The 22,444-nt window shown below is 37.0% G+C and overlaps 1 protein-coding gene across 2 annotated transcripts in view; it reads right to left on the reverse strand.

Annotated features, from left to right (window-relative positions):
• CFAP44 (cilia and flagella associated protein 44) overlaps positions 1 to 22,444 on the reverse strand; it is a 140,813-nt gene that overhangs the window by 64,193 nt on the left and 54,176 nt on the right. For both annotated transcript variants that reach the window (XM_045902872.2, XM_064590201.1), the window contains 5 exons: positions 17,521 to 17,666; positions 16,652 to 16,922; positions 14,062 to 14,117; positions 13,740 to 13,902; positions 12,148 to 12,278 (listed from right to left, as the gene is read on the reverse strand). In XM_045902872.2, coding sequence (XP_045758828.1) covers positions 12,148 to 12,278; positions 13,740 to 13,902; positions 14,062 to 14,117; positions 16,652 to 16,922; positions 17,521 to 17,666 — 767 coding nt within the window. The remainder of the gene's footprint in view (positions 1 to 12,147; positions 12,279 to 13,739; positions 13,903 to 14,061; positions 14,118 to 16,651; positions 16,923 to 17,520; positions 17,667 to 22,444) is intronic.

Consider the following 22,444-nt stretch of genomic DNA (forward strand, 5'->3'; position numbering starts at 1 on the left):
TGAATATCCATTTAGAAACAAACGACACATGGGAGGAAAAGATGGCAGAGGAGTAGAGGACCCTATTCCAACCGGTCCATGGAAGTAAGCTGGATATCTACCAGACCACTCTGAACACCCACAAAATCAGCCTGAGATGTAAGAAGATAGATCTGGATCCCTACAAACAGAATATTGCAAGAAGTTGGTTTCGAGGTATGAAGCAGGGAGCTGTGATTCCATAGGCACATATCAGAAGATAAACGGAAAGGCGAGGGAGCCATGGGGATCCTGCACCACCGGTGAGTGATAGCCTCTGGCTCTGGGGACCGGGCAAAGACTCGCAGACTGGTAACAACAGGGAAAGGACTTTAGGGCAGCCCCCCCCCCCCGGCCCCAACTGAAACCTAGAGCGGGCAGGGCCATGCCTGTGAACTGGGGGTAGCTGGTGGTTTTAGAAGCACAAAGGGCAGAGACATGCCTGACCTGGAGGCAAGGACTGGGAGCCCTGCTGAGGGGCGCACAACCCAGGACGCTGCAGTTTATAGCAGCATAGACAGAAACAGAGATAGTGTGGCTTGGAGAGCTCACTGAAGAACAGACTGCAATCTCTCTGCTCTGAGGCAGAGGGTTGGAAACAATCTCTTCGCTCTGACTCTTGGAAGAGATGCTGAAAGCCACCAGGGAAAGCTGCCAGAGAACAAAAGCCCCCAAAAAATGGTTTTCACTGAGCCCATCCCCCACCACAGGGTGCAGGGCAACTCTGCCCAAATAGGGTTGCCTAACAGTGGCAGGCCCCTCCCCCAGAAGACAGGCTGGGAAAGCAAGAGGCCAGCAACCCTAAGGTCCCTATAAAACAGATGCCTCTTGCTTGGGTTGTGGTCAATAATTTGGACTCTATACATTCCCTCAACCACCCTTCAACAGAATGACTAGAAGGAGGAACCTCCAAAATAGGAAAGACTCAGAGACTATGATTTATGCCACAGATTTACAAATGGATACAGATATATCCAAGATGTTGGAGATGGAATTCAGGGTAGCAATTGTAAAGATGATAGCTAGAATGGAGAAATCAATTAATGGCAACATAGAGTCTCTAAGGGCAGAAATGAAAGCTGAACTGGCAGAACTTAAAAATACTATCAGTGAGATCCAATCTCATCTAGATAATTTAACAGCTAGGGTAAGCGAGGCAGAAGAACGAATTAGTGATCTAGAAGACCAATTAATAGACAAGAAGGAAAAAGAGGAGGCCAGGGAAAAACAACTCAAAATCCATGAAAATAGAATCAGAGAAATACGTGACACCATGAAACATACCAATGTCAGAATTATTGGGATCCCTGAGGGGGTGGAGAGAGAGAGAGAGAGAAAGGACTAGAAGATATATTTGAGCAAATGGTAGCTGAGAACTTCCCTAATCTGGGGAATGAAACAAACATTCGTGTCCTAGAGGCAGAGAGGACCCCTCCCAAGATCAAGGAAAACAGGCCTAGGCCCTGGCATGTAATAGTAAAACTCACAAATCTTAGAACCAAGGAAACCATCTTAAGGGCAGTTAGGGGGAAGAGATTCCTTACATACATAGGGAGGCACATCAGAATAACATCATACCTATCCACAGAGACCTGGCAAGCCAGAAAGGCCTGGCAAGACATATTCAGGGTACTAAACGAGAAGAACATGCAGGCAAGAATACTTTATCCAAGAAGGCTGTCATTTAGAATGGATGGAGAGATGCAGAGCTTCCAAGACTGGCAGAAACTGAAAGAATATGTGACCACTAAGCTGGCCCTGCAAGAAATATTAAGGAGGAGGGGGGTTCTATAAGAGGAGAAAGACCCCAAGAGTGATACAGCAGAAATTTACAGAGACAATCTATAAAAACAAGGTCTTGATAGGCAACATTATGAATTCATATATTTCAATAATCACTCTCAGTGTGAATGGCCTAAATGCTCCCATAAAATGGCACAGGGTTGCAGACTGGATAAAAAGACAGGACCCATCCATATGCTGTCTACAAGAGACTCGTTTTGAACCTAAAGGTACATCCAGACTGAAAGTGAAGGGATGGAGATCCATCTTCCATGCCAGCAGACCTCAAAAGAAAGCTGGGGTAGCAATTCTTATATCAGACAAATTAGACTTTATGCTAAAGACTGTAGTTAGAGACACAGAAGGGCACTATATCATTCTTAAAGGGTCTATGGTCTATCCAACAAGAAGATCTAATAATTGTAAATATCTATGCCCCCAACATGGGAGCAGCCATCTACATAAGCCAACTGTTAACCAAAATAAAGAGTCATATTGATAACAATACGTTAATTATAGGAGACCTCAATACTCCACTCTCAGCAATAGACAGATCATCTAAGCAGAAAATCAACAAAGAAACAAGAGCTTTGAATGACACACTGGACCAGATGGACCTCATAGATATATACAGAACATTCCACCCTAAAACAACAAAATACTCATTTTTCTCGAGCGCACATGGAACTTTCTCCAGAAGAGACCACATACTGGGTCACAAATCAGGTCTCAACCAATACCAAAAGACTGAGATTATTCCCTGCATATTCTCAGACCATAATGCTTAAAACTGGAACTCAATCACAAGAAAAAATTTGGCAGAAATTCAAACACTTGGAAGCTAAAGACCACTCTGCTCAAGAAAGTTTGGGTCGGGGCACCTGAGTGGCTCAGTCGTTAAGTGTCTGCCTTCGGCTCAGGTCATGATCCCGGGGGCCTGGGATCAAGCGCCGCATCGGGCTCCCTGCTCGGCGGGAAGCCTGCTTCTCCCTCTTCCACTCCCCCTGCCTCTGTTCCCTCTCTCGCTGTCTCTCTCTCTGTCAAATAAATAAATAAAATCTTAAAAAAAAAAAAAAAGAATGTTTGGGTCAACCAGGAAATCAAAAAAGAACTTAAACAATTCATGGAAACCAATGAGAATGAAAACATTTAAGTCCAAAACCTATGGGATACTGCAAAGGTGTTCCTAAGGGGGAAACACATAGCCATCCAAGCCTCATTCAAAAAAATAGAAAAATCCCGAATTTACCAATTAACTTCACACCTTAAAGAATTAGAGAAAAAGCAACAAACGATGCCAAAGCCATTCATTAGAAAAGAAATAATTAAGATTAGAGCAGAGATCAATGAATTAGAAACCAGAAACACAGTAGATCAGATCAAGGAAACTAGAAGCTTGTTCTTTGAAAGAATTAATAAGATCGATAAACCACTGGCCAGACTTATCCAAAAGAAAAGAGAAAGGACCCAAATTAATAAAATTATGGAGGAAAGGGGAGAGATCACAACTAACATCAAGGAAATAGAAACAATTATTAGCAATTATTTTCAACAACTATATGCCAATAAACTGAGCAACCTGGAAGAAATGGATGCCTTCCTGGAAACCTATAAACTCCCAAGACTGAAACAGGAAGAAACTGACAACTGAATAGGCCAATAACCAGTAACGAGATTGAAGCAGTGATCAAAAAACCTCCCAAAAAATAAGAGTCCAGGGTCTGATGGATTCCCTGGGGAATTCTACCAAACATTCAAAGAAGAAATAATACCTATCCTCCTGAAGCTGTTTCAAAAAATAGGAACAGAAGGAAAGCTTCCAGACTCATTCTATGAGGCCAGCATTATCTTAATCCCCAAACCAGGCAAAGACCCCATCAAAAAGGAGAATTTCAGACCAATATCCCTGATACATATGGATTCTACAATTCTCAACAAAATTCTAGCTAATAGGATCCAACAATACATTAAAAGGATCATCCACCACAACCAAGTGGGATTTATCCCCAGGATGCAAGAGGGGTTCAACATTCACAAATCAATCAATGTGATAGAACACATTAATAAGAGGAGAGAGAAGAACCATATGGTCCTCTCAACTGATGCAGAAAAAGCATTTGACAAAATACAACATCCTTTCCTGATTAAAACTCTTCAGAGTATAGGGACAGAGGGAACATTCCTCAAGTTCATAAAATCCATCTATGAAAAACCCACAGTGAGTATCATTCTCAATGGGGAAAAGCTGAGAGCCTTTCCCTTAAGATCAGGAACACGACAAGGATGCCCACTCTCACCACTATTGTTCAACATAGTACTAGAAGTCCTAGCAACAGCAATCAGACAACAAAAAGAAATAAAAGGTATTCAGATTGGCAAAGAAGAAGTTAAACTCTCTCTCTTTGCAAGTGACATGATACTTTATGTGGAAAATCCAAAAGACTCCATCCCCAAATTACTAGAACTCATACGGCAATTCAGTAATGTGGCAGGATATAAAACGACTGCACAGAAATCAGTTGCTTTCTTATACACTAACAATGCAACTGTAGAAAGAGAAATTAGAGAAACGATTCCATTTATAATAGCACCAGAAACCCTAAGATACCTCCGAATAAACCTAACCAAAGAGGTAAATGATCTGTACTCTAGGAACTACAGAACACTCATGAAAGAAAATAAAGACACAAAAAGATGGAAAAACATTCCATGCTCATGGATTGGAAGAATAAACATTGTTAAAATGTCTATACTACTCAGACCAATCTATACCTTCAACACCATCCCGATCAAAATTCCAATGACATTTTTCAAAGTGCAGGAACAAACAATCCTAAAATTTGTATGGAATCAGAAAAGACCCCGAATTGCCAAGGAAATGTTGAAGAAGAAAAACAAAGCTGGGGGCATCACATTGCCTGATTTCAAGCTATATTACAAAGCTGTGATCACCAAGACAGCATGGTACTAGCACAAAAACAGACATATAGACCAATGGAACAGAATAGAGAACCCAGATATGGACCCTCAACTCTATGGTCAAATAATCTTTGACAAAGCAGGAAAAAATATGCAATGGAAAAAAGTCTCTTCAATAAATGGTGCTGGGAAAATTAGACAGCTATATACAGGAGAATGAAACTCGGCCATTCTCTAACACCATACACAAAGATAAACTCAAAGTGTATGAAAGACTTCAATGTGAGACAGGAATCCATCAAAATCCTAGAGGAGAACATAGGCAGTAACCTCTTTGACATCACCCACAGCAACTTCTTTCAAGATATATCTCCAAAGGCTAGTGAAACAAAAGCAAAAATGAACTTTTGGGACTTCATGAAGATAAAAAGCTTCTGCACAGCAAAGGGAACAGTCAACAAAACAAAGAGGCAACCCACAGAATGGGAGAAGATATTTGCAGATGACACTACAGACCAAGCGCTGATTTCCAAGATCTATAAAGAACTTCTCAAACTCAACACCCAAAAAACAAATAATCAAGTCAAAAAATGGGCAGGAGACATGAACAGACACTTCTACAAATGGCTAACAGACACATGAAAAAATGTCCATTGTCATTAGCCATCAGGGAAATTCAAATCAAAACCACACTGAAATACCACCTTTCACCAGTTACAATAGCAAAAATTGACAAGGCAAGAAACAACAAATGTTGGAGAGGTTGTGGAGAAAGGGGAACCGTCTTACACTGTTGGTGGGAATGCAAGTTGGTACAGCCACTTTGGAAAACAGTGTGGAGGTTCCTCAAAAAATTAAAAATAGAGCTACCCTATGACCCAGCAATTGCACTATTGGGTATTTACCCCAGTAGTGAAAAGAAGGGCCATATGCACACTAATGTTCATAGCAGCAATGTCCACAATAGCCAAACTGTGGAAAGAGCCGAGATTCCCTTCAACGGATGAATGGATAAAGAAGATGTGGTCCATATATACAATGGAATATTACTCAGCCATCAGAAAGGATGAATACCCAACTTTTACATCAACATCGTTGGGCCTGGAGGAGATTATGCTAAGTGAAATAAGTCAAGCAGAGAAAGTCAATTATCATATGGTTTTCCCTTATTTGTGGAGCATAAGGAATAGCATGGAGGACATTAGGAGAAGGAAGGGAAAAATGAAGGGGGAGAAATTGGAGGGGGAGATGAACCATGAGAGACTATGGACTCTGAGAAATAAACTGAGGGTTTTAGAGGGGAGGGGGTTGGGAGGATGGGTTAGCCCGGTGATGAGTATTAAGGAGGGCACATACTGCATGGAGCACTGGGTGCTATACAAAAACAATGAATCATGGATCATTACATCAAAAACTAATGAGGTATTGTATGGTGATTAACATAACATAATAAAATAAAATTTTTTAAAAAAAGGAAAAAAAAACAAATGACACATGATCTCCATCTTATACCACCTCAAAAAACCAATACAGATAATGGTAAAACAATAGAGCTTCTAGGGTCACCTAGGTGGCTCAGTGGGTTAAGTGTCTGACTTTGGCTCAGGTCATGATCTCAGCATCCTGGGATCAATCCCTGAGTCAGGCTCCCTGCTCAGCGGGGAGTCTGCTTCTCCCTTCTCCCTGTGCTGCTCCTCCTGTTTGTGCTCTCTCACTCTCTCTCTGTCAAATAAAGAAAATCTTAAAAAAAAATGAGCTTCTAGAATAAATCACAGGAGAATTATTTCATAAATTGGGAATAGGCACAGATTCCTTAACTACAACATAAAAGCATGAACCATAAAAGAAAAATACTGATAAAATGAACTTTATTAAAGTTAAAAACTTCTGCTCAAAAAAAGACACCATTAAGAGAATGAAAAGGCAAGCCACAGATTAGAGCAAGATATTTTACATGCATGCACAGACACATGCATCATATATATATGTGTGTGTATATATATATATATACACACACATATATATGTATCACAAATACATGTGTTCTATATCTACAAGACAAAAGATTCCTATCAAGAAGATATGAATAACTCTTAAAACCCAATTTTAAAAATGAATAAAGAACTTGAACACCTAAGAAAAGAGAATATACAAATAACCAATAAGTATAAGGGGCTAAGATCACTCCTCATCAGGGAAATGCCAATTTAAATCACATTGAGATATTACTGTAGAATGGCTGAAACTTAAACAAATGACAATATCAAGTGATGACAAGCATGAGTGTTATGGGTTTGACAAGGAAAATCTGTGTCCTAAGATAGCCAACCTAGCCAGAGAGAGAATCCCAGTCCTTGCCCCAGAGCTCTTCCGGGTTCTTCTCCCTGCTTTCCTTCCCACATGCACCAATCCGGGTTCTTCTCCCTGCCCCGCTTCGTGCACGCACCAAAAGTGCCAAGTACACAGAAGTAAAAGTGTATAAATTGCCCCCTTTGTGCTCGGGGCTCAGAGCTTTGGAGATCACTCTACTCTGAGCCTGCCGGCACTAAATAAACCTCCTATCCTCCAAGATCTCCGGGTGCCACTTGGTTCTTCCGTTGGGCGATCCAGTCCAGGTACCATAACAGGTTGAATGGTATCCACCCAGAAAGATACTTTGAAATCTCCCAGTATCTCAGAGTGTGACTTTATCTGGAAATAGGGTCTTGACAGAGGTAATCAAGTTATGAGATTAGAGTGGTCCTAATCCAACATTACTGGTGTGCTTATAAAAAGTGGGAACTTGGACATGCACAGAGAGATTATGTGAAAAAACACAGAACACCACTTGAAGGCAGATTTGGAATAATGCATCTACAGGAAGGAACACCAAAGATTGCTGGCAAAACACCAGAAGCTCAGAGAGGCATGGAGCAGATTCTCCCTCCCAGGTCTCTGATGAAAGTAATAAATAGCATTTTTCATGGAACTAGAACAAGTAATCCTAAAATTTATATGGAACCACAAAGACCTTTGTTGAGAAAAACAACAGAGCTGGAGTAGAACATCCCCAGATTTTGTGATATGCTACAAAGCTGTGGTAATTAAAACAATATGGTACTGGCACAAAAATATACACATAGATCAAAAGAACAGAATGGAAAGCCCAGAAATAAACCCATGCTTATATGGTCAATTAATCTACAACAAAGGAAATAAGAATACACATGGGGAAAAGACAGTCTGTTCAACAAATGGTGTTGGGAAAACTGGACAGCTATATGTAAAAGAATGAAACTGAACCATTTTTTAACACCATACACAAAAATAAACTCGAAATGGATTACAGACCTAAATGTGAGACCTAAAACCATAAAACTCCTAAAAGAAAACATAGGCAGTAATCTCTTGGATATCACCCTTAGCAACATTTAAGGATATATCTCTTCAGGCAAGGGAAACAAAAGCAGAAAAAAAAAAAAAAATACTGTTGGGACTACACCAAAAAAAAAAAAGCTTTTGCACAGCAAAGGAAACAATCAACAAAACATAAAGGCAACCCAATGAACGAGAGAAGACATTTGCTCATGATCTATCCAACAAGGAGTTAACATCCAAAATATATAAGGAACTTATACAACACCAAAAAACTCCAAACAATCCAATTTTTAAATGGGCAAAGGATAGGGGACCTGGCTGACTCAAATGGTAGAACATGTGACTCTTGATCTCAGGGTCATGAGTTCAAGACCCAAGTTGGGCATAGAGCTTACTTCAAAAAAAAAATGGGCAGAGGACCTGAATAGATATTTTCTCAAAGAAGACACACAGATGGCCAATAGACACATGAAAAGATATTCAACATCACTAATCACCAGGGAAATACAAATCAAAACAATGAAATATCACCTCACACCTGTCAGAATGGCTAGCATCAGAAAGCAATAACAAGTGTTGGTGAGGATGTGGGGGAAAAAAAAAAGGAACCTTCATACACTGTTGGTGGGAATGTAAATTGGTGCAACCACTGTGGAAAACAGTATGGAGGTTCATCAAAAAGTGAACAATAGAAATATCATATGACCCAGTAATTCCAGTACTGCCTATTTACCCAAAGAAAACAAAAACACTAGTTTGAAAAGATATATGCACCCCTACGTTTATTGCAGAATTATTTATAATGGCCAAGATATGGAAGCAACCCAAGTGTCCATTGATAGATGAATGGATAAAGGAGAGGTGGTATGTATGTATGTATATATACGTATATATGTGTGTGTATATGTGTATGTATATATGTGTGTATATACACATATATGTGCATACATGCATGTATATGTATGTATACATACATACATACATAAAATGGACTATTAGCCATAAAAAAAAGAATGAGATTTTGCCACTTCCAACAACATGGCTGGACCTAGAGGGTTTTACGCAAAGTGAAATAAGTCAGACAGAGAAAGACAAATACCATAGATTTAACTTATGTGTGGGATTTAAAAAACAGAACAAGTGAACAAACAAAAACACTCTTAAATACAGAGAACAAACTGGAGGGGAGGTGGGTGGGTGGATGGGTGAAATAGACAAAGGGGATTAAGAGGAGATTAATAGGGGTGCCTGCCTGACTCAGTTGGTGGAGCATGTGACTCTTGATCTTGGGGTTGTGAGTTCAAGCCCCACATTGGGTGTAGAGATTACTTAAAAAAGAAAAAAGAGAAGATTAACAAATTTCAATTACAAAATAAGTCCTGGAGATGAAAAGTACAGCACAAGGAATATAGTCAATAACGCTGTAATAATATATGGTGACTACATTTATTGTGGTGAGTACTAAGTAATGCATAGAATTGTTGAATCAATAGGTTGTACACCTGAAACTAATATATGTCAATTATACTTCAATATAAATAAATAAAAACCTATCTCCCTTCAAAGACAAAAACAAAAACAAAAAAAACCCCACACCCAACTCAACCAATACTTTGATTTTGAACTTCAGCCTCCAGAACTTTTGTCTGTTCTTTCAAGCAACCAGTCTGTTGTACTCTGTTATGGAAGCCCTAGGAAACTAATACAATGGGGATCAATTGGAATTCTCATACACTGATGGTCATGGTATAAATTGGTTGAACCATTTTTGGAAAACTGTTTGGCAGTGTCTAGTAAAGCCAAACATGCATATAATCTATGACCCAGCAGTTCCACTCCTGGTTATAAAGCAAACAAATAAGTTCTTATGTCCACCAAAAATCATGCACAAGAATGGTCATAGCAGCATTATTCATCATAGCTAAAAATAGAAACAACTCAAATATCCATCAACAGTAGAATGAATAAATAAAACATGGTATAAGCATAGAAGATTATTACAAAACAATGAAAAAGAATAAACTACTTCTACCTGCAACAACATAGATAATCTTAGGCATGATGCTAAGTAAAAGAAGCCAAATATAAAAGAATTCACACTGCAACATTCAATTTGTATGATGAAGTTTATGGACAAAACTAATGTGATAAACATTCATCTCTGGAGAGCTAATATTTACTGGGAGGGGGCCACAGGGAACTTTTTGGAGTGCTATAAATGTTCTTAACCTGGGTAGTGGATATATGTGATATATAACTGTAAAAATTTATTAAGCTGTTCAGTTAAAATTTATACATTTTACTGAATGTAAATTACATCTCAAAAAGGCAAAAAAAAATAAAATAAAATAAAAGCAATTTCCTCATGGGGAGCCCTATTGGTACACGAGAGAGATTGGACAGAAAGTTGTCTTTCATTATAAGTCTTTTCATTCTAGCTTTTTATTTTTTAAAGATGTATCTGCTCATGTGGTAACTAGATATAAAATAAGTAACTTGCCAAAAACAGAAAACAAATGTTTATTACATCATTTGGTTTATAAAAAATCTAATTTTTAATTAAAAAAAAATTTTTGTACTATTCCTTTTTTAAATTTTAATGCCAGTATAGTTAATACAGTGTTATATTAGTTTCAGGTGTACAATATAAGTGATTTTAACACTTCCATACATCACCCGGTGCTCATCACAACAAGTGCCCTCCTTAATCCCCATCACCTATCTCACCCATCCCTCCATCTACCTCCTCTCTGGTAACCATCAGTTCATTCACTATATTTGAGTCATTTACCTGGTTTGTCTGTTTTTTCCCTTTGCTCATCTGTTTTGTTTCTTAAATTCCACAAGTGAAGTCATGGTATTTATCCTCCTCTGACTGCTTACTTTGCTTAGCATTACTCTCTAGTCCATCCATGTCATTTCAAATGGCAAGATTTCATTCCTATTTATGGCTGAATATTCCATTGTATACATATACCACATCTTCTTTATCCATTCATCTATTCATGGACACTTGGGCTACTTCCATAATTTGGCTACTGTAAAAAATGATGCTATAAACATAGGGGTGCATGTATCCCTCTGAATTAGTGCTTTTGTACTTTTTGGGTAAATACCCAGTAGCATGATTACTGGATCATGAGGTAGTTCTATCTTTAACTTTTTGAGAACCTCCATACTGCTTTCCACAGTGGCTGCACCAGTTTGCATTCCCAACAGTGCACGAAGGTTCCTTTTTCTCCACATCGTTGCCAACACTTGCTGTTTCTTGTGGTTTTGATTTTAGCCATTCTTACAGGTATGAGGTGATATCCCATTGCATTTTTTATTTGAATTTCCCTGATGATGAGAGATGTTGGCCATCTGGATGTCTTCTCTGGAGAAACGTCTGTTCATGTCTTCTGACCATTTTTAAATCATTTTTTGGGTGTTGAGTTGAAAAATCTAATTTTTTTTTTTTTAAGAGAAACAGAGAGAGAGAGCAGGGGGGTGGGAGGAGCAGAGAGAGAAAGAGAGAATCTCAAGCAGGTTCCATGCCCAGCATGGAGCCCGACACAGGGCTCGATCTCATGACCCTGAGATCATGACCTGAGCCAAAATCAAGAGTCAGATGCTTAAATGACTGAGCCACCCCAGCTCTCTAAAAAATCTAATTGTTACATTTCCCAGATTTAAATTTCTCAGAAAGCTCAAGAAGATATCAGTAGCAGTGACAAGAGGCTTTCTTGAGATTTCAAGAGTTAGTAGGTACTCGGGGCGCCTGGGTGGCTCAGTTGGTTAAGCGACTGCCTTCGGCTCAGGTCATGATCCTGGAGTCCCAGGATCGAGTCCCACATCAGGCTCCCTGCTCAGCGGGGAGTCTGCTTCTCCCTCTGACGTTCCCCCCTCTCATGCTCTCTCTCTCTCTCATTCTCTCTCTCAAATAAATAAATAAAATCTTTTAAAAAAAAAAAGAGTTAGTAGGTACTCTAGGACACCTCTTACCTGACCACTTCGATTAAGCCACTGTAAACAACTTCATTCAAATATATGTTCTCAAACATCTTAACTTGCAGGAAATATGGGTCCTACCTATTCTGTAGCTTCATGAGGCCAAGTTCATGTTTCTCTTTTTCCCAAGCTAATTCTTTTTCCACTTGTTGAATTTTAAAAGCAGTTTTCCTGCCAATCTCAGCACGTATTTTGGAATCTATATCAAAATCCTGCAAATAAGTAGATTTGTTCATCAAAATGGGTACTTTTATCAATGTACATTATCAAACATTTCATACACAGATACAGATTAAGTTTTGTACTCAATTTCATGTTGGATTATAATTCTCTTCCAAATATCACAAACTCTCTCTGTTCTAGAAAAAAGTAACATACTTATAATTTTATTTCCACAAAATATGGAGAAAAGTTCTCAGAAATTAACAATACTGGAAATAAGGTTATACATTAAAAGATTTCCTCACAATAAAAACAATGAATAACAGAATGTTTGGAGAGTGCACAGAGTTAAAAACAAACAAAAAAAAATACCTCTACCACCCCAGAGCAACTCCTGGCACATAACTGGCTGGGCACAGGATAGACGTTCATGGCACGCCTTCCCATGTGACCCCACCCAGGAAAGACAGCTAAGTCTTTGGTGTCTTTTTGAGGTTACCAAGTTCTAGCTGGATGTCCTTCACCAACGAGGCCATTTCTCCCATAAGGATACTTAGGGGAGTAATGTTTTTTACCTTCATTCTTGGAAAAATATCAGAGCCCACATTCAGACTAAATTGTAAGTAGTAATTAATCTTTCCAGGGGTGTTTCTGTTTTAAGTAATGATATATATATAAAATGTTTAGCCACAGAACTCACCTCAGGTGTTCTTTATTTTGAATTATGTTACCCATATTCCATAAATGTCAACCTTTTTCTTAGTAAAATAGCATAAATATCTTTTAACCATTGCAGGTTGGTCTTTTTTAACCAATATGAATTATCCATTATTATTTCACCAGAGCATTTTTCATATGGAATTGGCTAGGTGCATCTAAAATTATAGGTATAGTCAGGATGATAAATTCTGGCTTTTTATTTGATTAAGTTCTTGACAGCAATTCCACTTAGAAAGAAGTACACAATGAAAAGAAAATCACTAGCAGGTAGATGGGGCTTTGTAATAAGTCAGAAAAGAAAAAAAAATTCAAAATTAGCTTGAACAATTTGTTGATTGTCCCCAAAACTACAACTAGACTAAGTCATCTTTTAAAAACTTTGTGGACCTATCAGTTACTATCTTTTCGATAGATCTGGTGAATTATAGAAATATAATCACAGAGAATCAAAATATATGTGCACCTATACAATGGTTGGATATCTTGGCTAGGTATAGTAAGGGTTGATAACCAGATTCAAACCTGTATTTATATCTTACCTTGTTAGCTCCCCCCCAAAAAAGTGAGGTAGCTAAATCCAGAAGTAAACTTTGTGTTATGTAAGAAGGCTCTTCTGTATCTAAACCAAGTTGGGTGTCAAATTCTACAGTATTTTAGCTGCTGCAAACACACTGGCCAGATAAGGGGAAGCTGAAAGATGATTTTAAGTGTTCCTACTTTATCAGCAAAATAGCCTTGATCCAAAAAATAGTGTATGTTAAAAATTAAAGTCAAATTTATTTTAGGCTTACTGTTCGCTTAAACTGCATATGCTTTGGTAATCCTTGATTCATTTCTAGAAGTTTCCAAAATTCATTCCTCAAAGCTTTGAGTTTTTCTCTCTTCCCAGCCTTTATTTCTTCCACTTCTTTCATTAACTTGTCATGTTCTCTTTTTCTTCTAGCATTCTCAATACTGAAAACAGAAATTGAAAAGGATAATGAGATACAGAAACAGCATAAAGAGGAAACAAGAACTCAATAACTTGGAAATTCTTTTGGCTTGGTTAACTTCTATAAAATGCCATTTTGCAACAGCTCAGGGCTAGTGAGTATTTACCAAAAATTCCCATACCTGTAGGCTTTGGGATCTTCAATATCTTCTGGAATTGGCTCTGTTTCAATTCCAAACTGTAGAAAGGGGAGAAATGGTTAACCTTTTAAATTGTATATTTCTCTTAAAATACCTAATATGGGGTAAACTGAGTTTTTCCCCCTCTGCCAATTTCTAATAATTACAGGCCTGTAAAGTATTTTCATAAGAAATAAATTAGGGAAAACTAGGGGGAAAATTGCAATTGATTAAACTTATTTGTTTCTGCTTTATTTAAAGAGGTAGGTAGAAAAACTCTTGAAAACTAATGTGTATGCAAAATGTTAATAGCACTATAATACGTCTCCAAAATGTGAATTGCTAATATTATGTGTTATTTAAAAAGAATACACACACACACACAAAGAATACACTCAAATTTTCTAGGTCATTTGTTTTAACATTGTTTTTTAGCTTACCCCTTTTCATATATGCATAATTTTCCCCAAATAACTTACATGTATCAGGAAGATTTTAAAATATATATTTTTTAAATTAAAATTTTTTTGAGTATAGTTGACATAGAATATTTTTTAAACTTTAAGCATTTCACTTGACCTTATTAAAAAAAAAAAAAGACATACAGTGAGAAATGCACAGAATAATATAGTTCCCCTCCTTGATAAAGAAAGATGAAATCAGAAATAAGAATCTCCTTTTAGAAAGGAAATTAAGGGAACTATGAAGTAAATCACTTAAAAGTACTTTGTTTATTCGGGTGCTATGCTATAAAATTTAAGGAAGGAGAATTATAATCCAGTGAACCAAACAAAGTCTGAGGTTGTCAGCTAATCAGTTCCTAAGTAGAACTTGTTTATTCTCTATTCTTTTGCATAACAGATAGTTCTCTGGTTTGTTGTCATTCATTGTGAAGAAAGAAGGACTCTCTTTCAACCAAGTTGTATTATTACAGTACTAGTCTTTATACATATGAAATGTGAATCTACATATTTTTGTGTAAGATAAGGTTTAGAACTTTTTTTTTTAAGATTTTATTTTTAAGTAATCTCTACACCCAACATGGGGCTCAAACTCACAATCCGGGGATCAAAAGTCACATGCTCTACTGACTGAACCAGCCAGGTACACCAAGGTTTAGAACTTTAGTAAAAGTGAAGTCATAAGACATGACCAGTATGAGAGACATTGATGCCTAATACATTGTAATTACTGTTAATCACTTAGGACATAACTTGATTGAATTTTATTTTTTTATTCTTTTATTGTCCAGAGCCAAGCCCCTTGGTTTCCCATTAGCAGTGTGATCCCCAGGATACTCAGCCATCTATCTCTTGGCCTCAGCTGTTTACAATAAATTTGAGTTAAACAGAGTTGCTACCAACTGTGTCAAAATACAGGCCAATTGTTCTCAATCCTGGCTGCACCTTAGAATCATGGGGGCTGAGACCGGGGAAGAGAGCAAGATATTTTATAAAATACTGATACCTGGGCCTCACTTTCAGATATTCTGATTTAATTGCTCCTGGCTAGGGCTCAGGCATCTGTACTTTTAAGGGCTCCCCAGCGGATTCTAAAGAACCTTAGACCTATGCAGAGCTTAGTACTCTATTTATTCAGTTCTTTCTGATTTTGCATTCCTAAAAGGAGAGTCCACATCAGTGACATAAGAAACACTGATTGATTTCATAAATAAAAGTATGCTATTATACAAATGTGAAATGGATTTCTTCTGTCCAATACAGATTTCCATAGAGAGAGCTGGCACTAGGTAGAAGAAAAAGATTTTTTGTTCATATACTTTCTTCTGTAATTCTTCCTGAGCTGGAGCTCTTTAGACAACACTCCACTCTCCTAATTTTCCTTCTATTAATAGAAATGAAAATTTACCTGCTCAAATCTGCCCTACTTTTTTTGTATCTTCTTTTAAAGTTGGCTACCTATTAAATGGGATGCCAATGTGTTCACAGGAATTTTAACTATGGTCTTTTTAATACAATTCCTTCTTCTTGAGGAGCAATTCTAATGGTTATTAGTGATTTTTTTTCCAAAGGAACTACTTTAATAATAGAAAATTCAGGTCATGTGGTAGGGCAAATGGATATATTTTGGGGATCTGAACCCTCAATCTTCATTACAAATCCAATGATATATTATGCCTAAGAATAGAATAATTTAACTAAATCTTTGGTCATGCTTCATGTTGTCATATTCTAATACTAAAGACATACTTTTACAACCCCTATCAAACACACAAATTTTGGTGTACTTCCCCTATGCCCCTTCAATAAGTGAATAAATGAAAAGCAAAATATATATCTGAAAAAGTTGTACATTTTGAAAACAAAGAAATTTTAATCAAGAAAGTGATTGATCTAGAAAAAAATGACTCAGTCTTTTTAATTTGGTGAATTCTATACCTTTAGTGTTATAGGGGAATTCAATGACTTTAATATTTAATAATAGAGGCACCAGAAAAATCAAAATTATAATACTAATAGCAAGAATAGACTATAAGGTGTGTCTAAAGAGTTTTCAGTTTTTAAAGAATGAGTAATTTTGACATCACTACTTTAAAATATTTATTTAAAATGGTTATTATTTAGTTACATACCCTGGGAGATGGCACTTTGGCTCTGATGTCTTTCTTCAGCTCAAATTCAGAAAAAATGTTGAAAACAAAGATATTACTATCTGCTCCAGTAGTCACCAAGAAACGGTCATCAAAACTAGTAGAGATGCCTTTAATGCATCCATAATCATTGTCATGGATATTGAAGTGCCAGTAGTCCTCTATATTCATCAATGAGGGATTATCCTGACTTAGGATATAGACTCGAATTGCTCCATTTTGCAATCCACAAAACATCATATCTTGGTGAATGCTATGAAATATAAATTGTTCTTCATATTAATCTGAAAATGTTTAATTTTAAATTAACTGACAAATGGCTAAATTTTAATAATGAAGATGTTATGGACTACAACATTGTGCCCCCCCCATTCATATTTTAAAGCTAAATAACTCTGGCAGCCCTAGCAAACTCATACAAAAGGGCAGAAGGAGAAGAAAAGCCAATTTGAAATTTGGAGCTATTATATTTGATCTTCAAAAGAATGGCATATATGCTTCTCAATTATTAAAGAACTATTGATTCAATTTGTGATTTCTCCAGAATCATTGCAACACTGAACCTTCATTATCTGACCATGCAGTAGCATCCTCCTGAGTAAATTCCTACAAACCAATTTTGTGAAAAACAGAAATTCTGACAGAATATTTGATAAAGGGACTTGAAATACAGTTTCAGAATTAGCTTTGATTCTATTCATTCATTCAATTTATTTAACTAGAAAATGTTTGAGTACCCCTCCATTTGGGCAAATCTTTTAAAATGAACAATATTCATGATGGACAATAACATAGACATAAATGGGATACGGGTTGGTTTTTTTTTTAGGGCTTTCTGAAATTCAGTTCACCTGAAAGTGATAGTCTGGATGGGATTATCCTCCATATCTTCAAGAAGACGAAAATCAAAAGGTTCATCCTTCTTTTTTGTGATAGCACTACTTTTGTCATATGGGGGGAACTCACAGTGATACAGAAAACCAGCATCATAGCCACCCTGGAAAAGAGAAAACAGCATAGAAGGTAGTATTTGAGCATCAGATACATATGATCACATGAAGATTTTTAGATTATCTCAAATTTTAAAACCTAAAATAGATGTCTTAAAACATCTATTTTGATATGATTTCTATGATTATAGGTAAGGTTTTATAAAGTATCTCCATTATCTATTTATATGCAACTATATGATTATACAATAATAAAACACCTTACAATAATTTGCTTGCCCCTTAAAAAAGTCAGTACAAGAGAGATATCACTTCTGACTACTTACTGAATTCCATTTTATTTCAGGTATTTATTCTGCATTTAGTATTCAGTAATAGAGTTTTGTAGGTCATGGTGTTCAGAGCAGTTTTGAGTCTAGGGCACTGCTCTTCTCCCTGAGGCAACTGGCAGTTCTGGAAGTGGCAGCTGAGAGGCTGAGAAGCTCAGCAGAGCAATCTGTTGCCTCATGGGCTTAGGAAGAGGGAGACAAATTGCAGGGTCCTCCAAGGAGAAGGAGTCACTGTAAACACACCTTCCAGTGGGTTTTCCATTGCAACCCTAGAACACTACACACTACATGTATGAGTCTCAATCACTGACTAGATGAAAGTGATCTAGGATTTCTAGCTGCTTTTCAAAACCAAAAATAAATTTCCAGGAGACAATGGCAACATACAGATTCAACATACAGATAAGTCTACAGTTTTTCACATACAAGGTCAATTACTCAACTTAAAAAAAAAAAACAAAAACAAAACAAACAAAAAAAAAAAAACAGGCATACTAGTTAAGACTTGATTGAAAATCAAAAGACAAGATTATGGTGGGAATGCAACTGGTACAGACACCCTGAAGCCAGTACAGAGGTTCCTCAAAAAGCTAAAAATAGAGCTACCCTACAACCCAGCAATTGCACTACTAGGTATTTATCCAAAGGATACAAACATAGTGATTTGAAGGGGCACATGCACCCCAATGTTGCACATGCAACAATGTCCAAAATAGCTAAAATATGGAAAAAGCCCAGATGTCCACCAACAGATGAATGGATAAATAAGATGTGGTGTATATATACATGGAATACTATTCAGCCATTAAAAAAATGAAATCTTGCCATTTGCAATGATGTGGCTGGAACTAGAGGGTATTATGCTAAGTGAAATGAGTCAGTCAAAGACAAATACCATATGATTTCACTCGTATGTGGAATTTAAGAAACAAAACAGATGAACATAGGGGAAGGGAAGGAAAAGTAAAATAAGATGAAAACAGAGAGGGAGGCAAAATTATAAGAGACTCTTGACTATAGGAAACAAACTGAGGGTTGCTGGAAGGGAGGTTAGTGGGGGGATGGTATAACTGGGTGATGGGCATTAAGGAGGGCAATTGATGTAATGAGCACTGGGCATTATATGCAACTGATAAATCACTAAATTCTATCCCTGTAACTAATAATACACTACATGTCAACCAAATTGAATTTAAATAAATTTTAAAAAAGGCAAGCAGATCAAAGAAAAAATCATGAGATATTGATTAAAATATTTACAAAATGGATTTCAAATAACCAAGATGAATATATATAAGGAATTTGAAGCCAAATGGAAAATTTAAGTAGTCATCTGGAATCTATAAAAAAATAAAATTCTAAAACTGACAAAATGACAAATTACAAATTCAATAGATGAGTTTGAAAGCAACTAGACACAGCTAGAGTTATGAAGCTGGAACAGAGATCAGATAAAGTAGTCAGACCAAAGCAGGAGAAAGAAAAGAAGGATGGAAAATACCCCCAAGAAAGGCTGGTGTGTGTGTAAAGTACATATGGGACATAGTGATAAGGATTAAAGTACATAAAACTGAAATCCCAGAAGAAGTAAAAAGTAAAAGTAAAGTAAAAAGTACAAGTAAAAAGATTCACGGCTGTGAATTTTCCAAAACTGAATAAAACTATGTTGGGATTCAAGAAATGCTATGAACACAAGCAAGATAAATATGAAGAAACTACACCCTTTAACATAAAATTTTAAAAGCAACTAGAGAAAAAGACATACTAGGTTTCAAAGAAACAATAAAAAGATGCAGCTGGTAGAATGGAAGACAAAAGAGGATTAAAAGATATCAAAGTTTGAAAAGAAAATTTCCAGCAAAAATATAATTTTTTAAAAAGGCAAAATGAGGACACTTTAAGACCCCCCAAAAGCCCCCAAAACAGAGAATTTGTCACTAGCAGATCTACATTATATATTATATATTTAAGGCAGAAGATGCAACTACAAAGATATAGAAAGGAATTCACAGCAAGAAAAAGGATAAACCAAAATGATATCAACAATATAATAGTAAAATACCTTTTGGGGTACAAATATATATATAAAGAAAATATAGGACAATGGAGAGGGAGAGGATACATAGCATTAAAGTACTCTAAGATCTTTTTTCTCTGAAATTAAAAGAATAAATTTATATCAAATTATATGAAGGAAAAGATGCATATTATGACCTTTAGGATCACTTCTAAAAGGAGGAGTGAGGGGAAGGAAAGAGAGGTTAAGGAAAAATTTTAAGTACTACAGCATGTTTATGTGCTCATAAGAATTTAGTGACCAGAGGGAAGTGAATGATACAGGAGACTAGGTGGTTTACTGCAGGAATAAAATATTGGAGGAAGTGAAAGGGGTGGGATCAAGACGCCTTTGGGAAAAGTGTCCTTGGCCAGTTGCAGGAGACCACTCATCAACTGGAACAATAGGCAAAGCAGACAAAACTTGTATGGATCCCCATAGGGTGTTAGTTCTGTTTAAGACAAGACAAGGAAAATTTCATTTTCTCAGTGAAATGTGAGGAGGTTATCGTTAGAAGGTGAGGGAGAGTGTAGCACGTTTGAGGGGAGGAAGAATTACATCAGTAATTCAGCAAGTGGCAGAGTGAACAGGACTGGGTGGTAGAATGGGCCTGCAGTGTGAGCACGGACTTGAGAACTGCGGTCAGGCCTTCACAGGGCGACTGGTCTTCCACACGGTCTACTTGGTTGCAGGCACAGAGCTGACAAATAGTTGCATCAAGCAGAGTCAGGGTCACTACCTCGGTCAACTGTACCTCAATCTTGTGTGCTAGTGGAGCTTGATGGTTAAAAGCATGGACCCTAGGCCCAAACTGCCTGAGTCCAGATCCTGGTTCCACCTATCATTAGTTATATGACCCTGGATAAGTTACATAACCTCCCCATGCCTTGGTTTCTTCTTATGTAACATGCAAATTATAAGAGGACTTATTTTATAGGGTGGTTAGTAAATCATTTAGAAGGGTGCCCAGTACAGAATAAATAGGTTTCCATATTTAGCAAATAAAAGTACAAGATGCCCAGTTAAATATGAATTTCAGATAACAAATACACCTAGGGCAAGTATGTCTCACATAATATTTATCAGGCAACCCTAAGAATAAGCACTGAATGTGTTTGTTATATAATAATTTTTGCACGTGTTTCAAGGACACCAGAACTCTGTTACATTTTATTATAGTTGTTTCTGTGCCTCTCTCCCTCGTGATAAGAAATTTCCTGAGGGCAGGAACCATGTCTTATTTATCCCTTCACCCTTGAACCCCACACAATAGTAGCCATCAACAATTCATAAAACAAAGACAGACAAAGCATCACTACTTTCTATCCTTGCTGCTAGCCTCCTTGGAAGTTGTTAACAAAGATGTATTTCTAGGAAAAATTGAACAAGGGAGAAGTTAACGCTCATCACTCCTTGTAGTAACAATCCTTGGCTAGTCAGTGTTCTGGCCTAGCCAAACATCTGGGATTGGTTATGAATTAATGATAATCTTTCACTTACAGGCATACCTCAGAGATAATGTAGGTTCAATTCCAGACCACCTCAATAAAGCTACTATTGACAATAAAGTGAATCAAATGAATTTTTTGGTTTCCCAGTGCATATAAAAGTTATGTTTACACTATACCATAGTCTATTAAGTATGTAATAGCATTATGTCTAAGAAAACAACATACATACCTTAATTTAAAAATACTTTATTGCCCAAAATTTCTAACCATAATTTGAGTTTTTGGCAAGTCTTAATCTTTTTGCTGGTGGAGGGTCTCACCTCAATGTTAATGGCTGCTGACTGATCAGGGTGGTGGTTGCTGAAGGCTAGGGTGGCCACAGCAATTTCTTGAAATAAGACAATAATGAAGTTTGCTGCAGCAGTTGACTTTTCCTTTCATGAATTTCTCTGTTGCATGCAATGCTGTTAACATTTTACTCACAGAACTTTTCAAAATTGGAGTCAATCCTCTCAAACCCTGCTGCTGCTTATCAACTAAGTTTGTAATATTCTAAACCCTTTGTTGCCATTTCAATAATCTTCACAGCATTTCTGTCAGTAGTAAATCCCATCTCAAGAAGACACTTTTTTTACTCATCAATAAGAAGCAACTCCTCATCTGTTAAAGTTATATCATGAGATTGCAGCAATTCAGTCCCACCTTCAGGGTCCATTTGTAATTCTAGTTCTGTTATTTCTAACACATCTGCAGTTACTTCCTCCACTCGAGTCTTGAACCCCTCAAAGTCATCCATGAGTGTTGGAATCAACTTCTTCTAAGAAATCCTGTTAATGTTGATATTGTGACCTTTTCCCATGAATCTAGAATGGTGAATCCTTTCCAGAAGTTTTTCAATTGACTTTGCCCAGATCCACTAGAGGAATCACAATCTATGGCAGCCATCGCCTTACAAAGTGTATTTCTTAGATAATAAGACTTGAAAGTTT

Source organism: Mirounga angustirostris, unplaced genomic scaffold (assembly GCF_029215605.1).
Source record: "Mirounga angustirostris isolate CCGP_5_RB_7025 unplaced genomic scaffold, mMirAng1.0.hap1 SCAF_1, whole genome shotgun sequence".
Classification (NCBI taxonomy): domain Eukaryota; kingdom Metazoa; phylum Chordata; class Mammalia; order Carnivora; family Phocidae; genus Mirounga; species Mirounga angustirostris.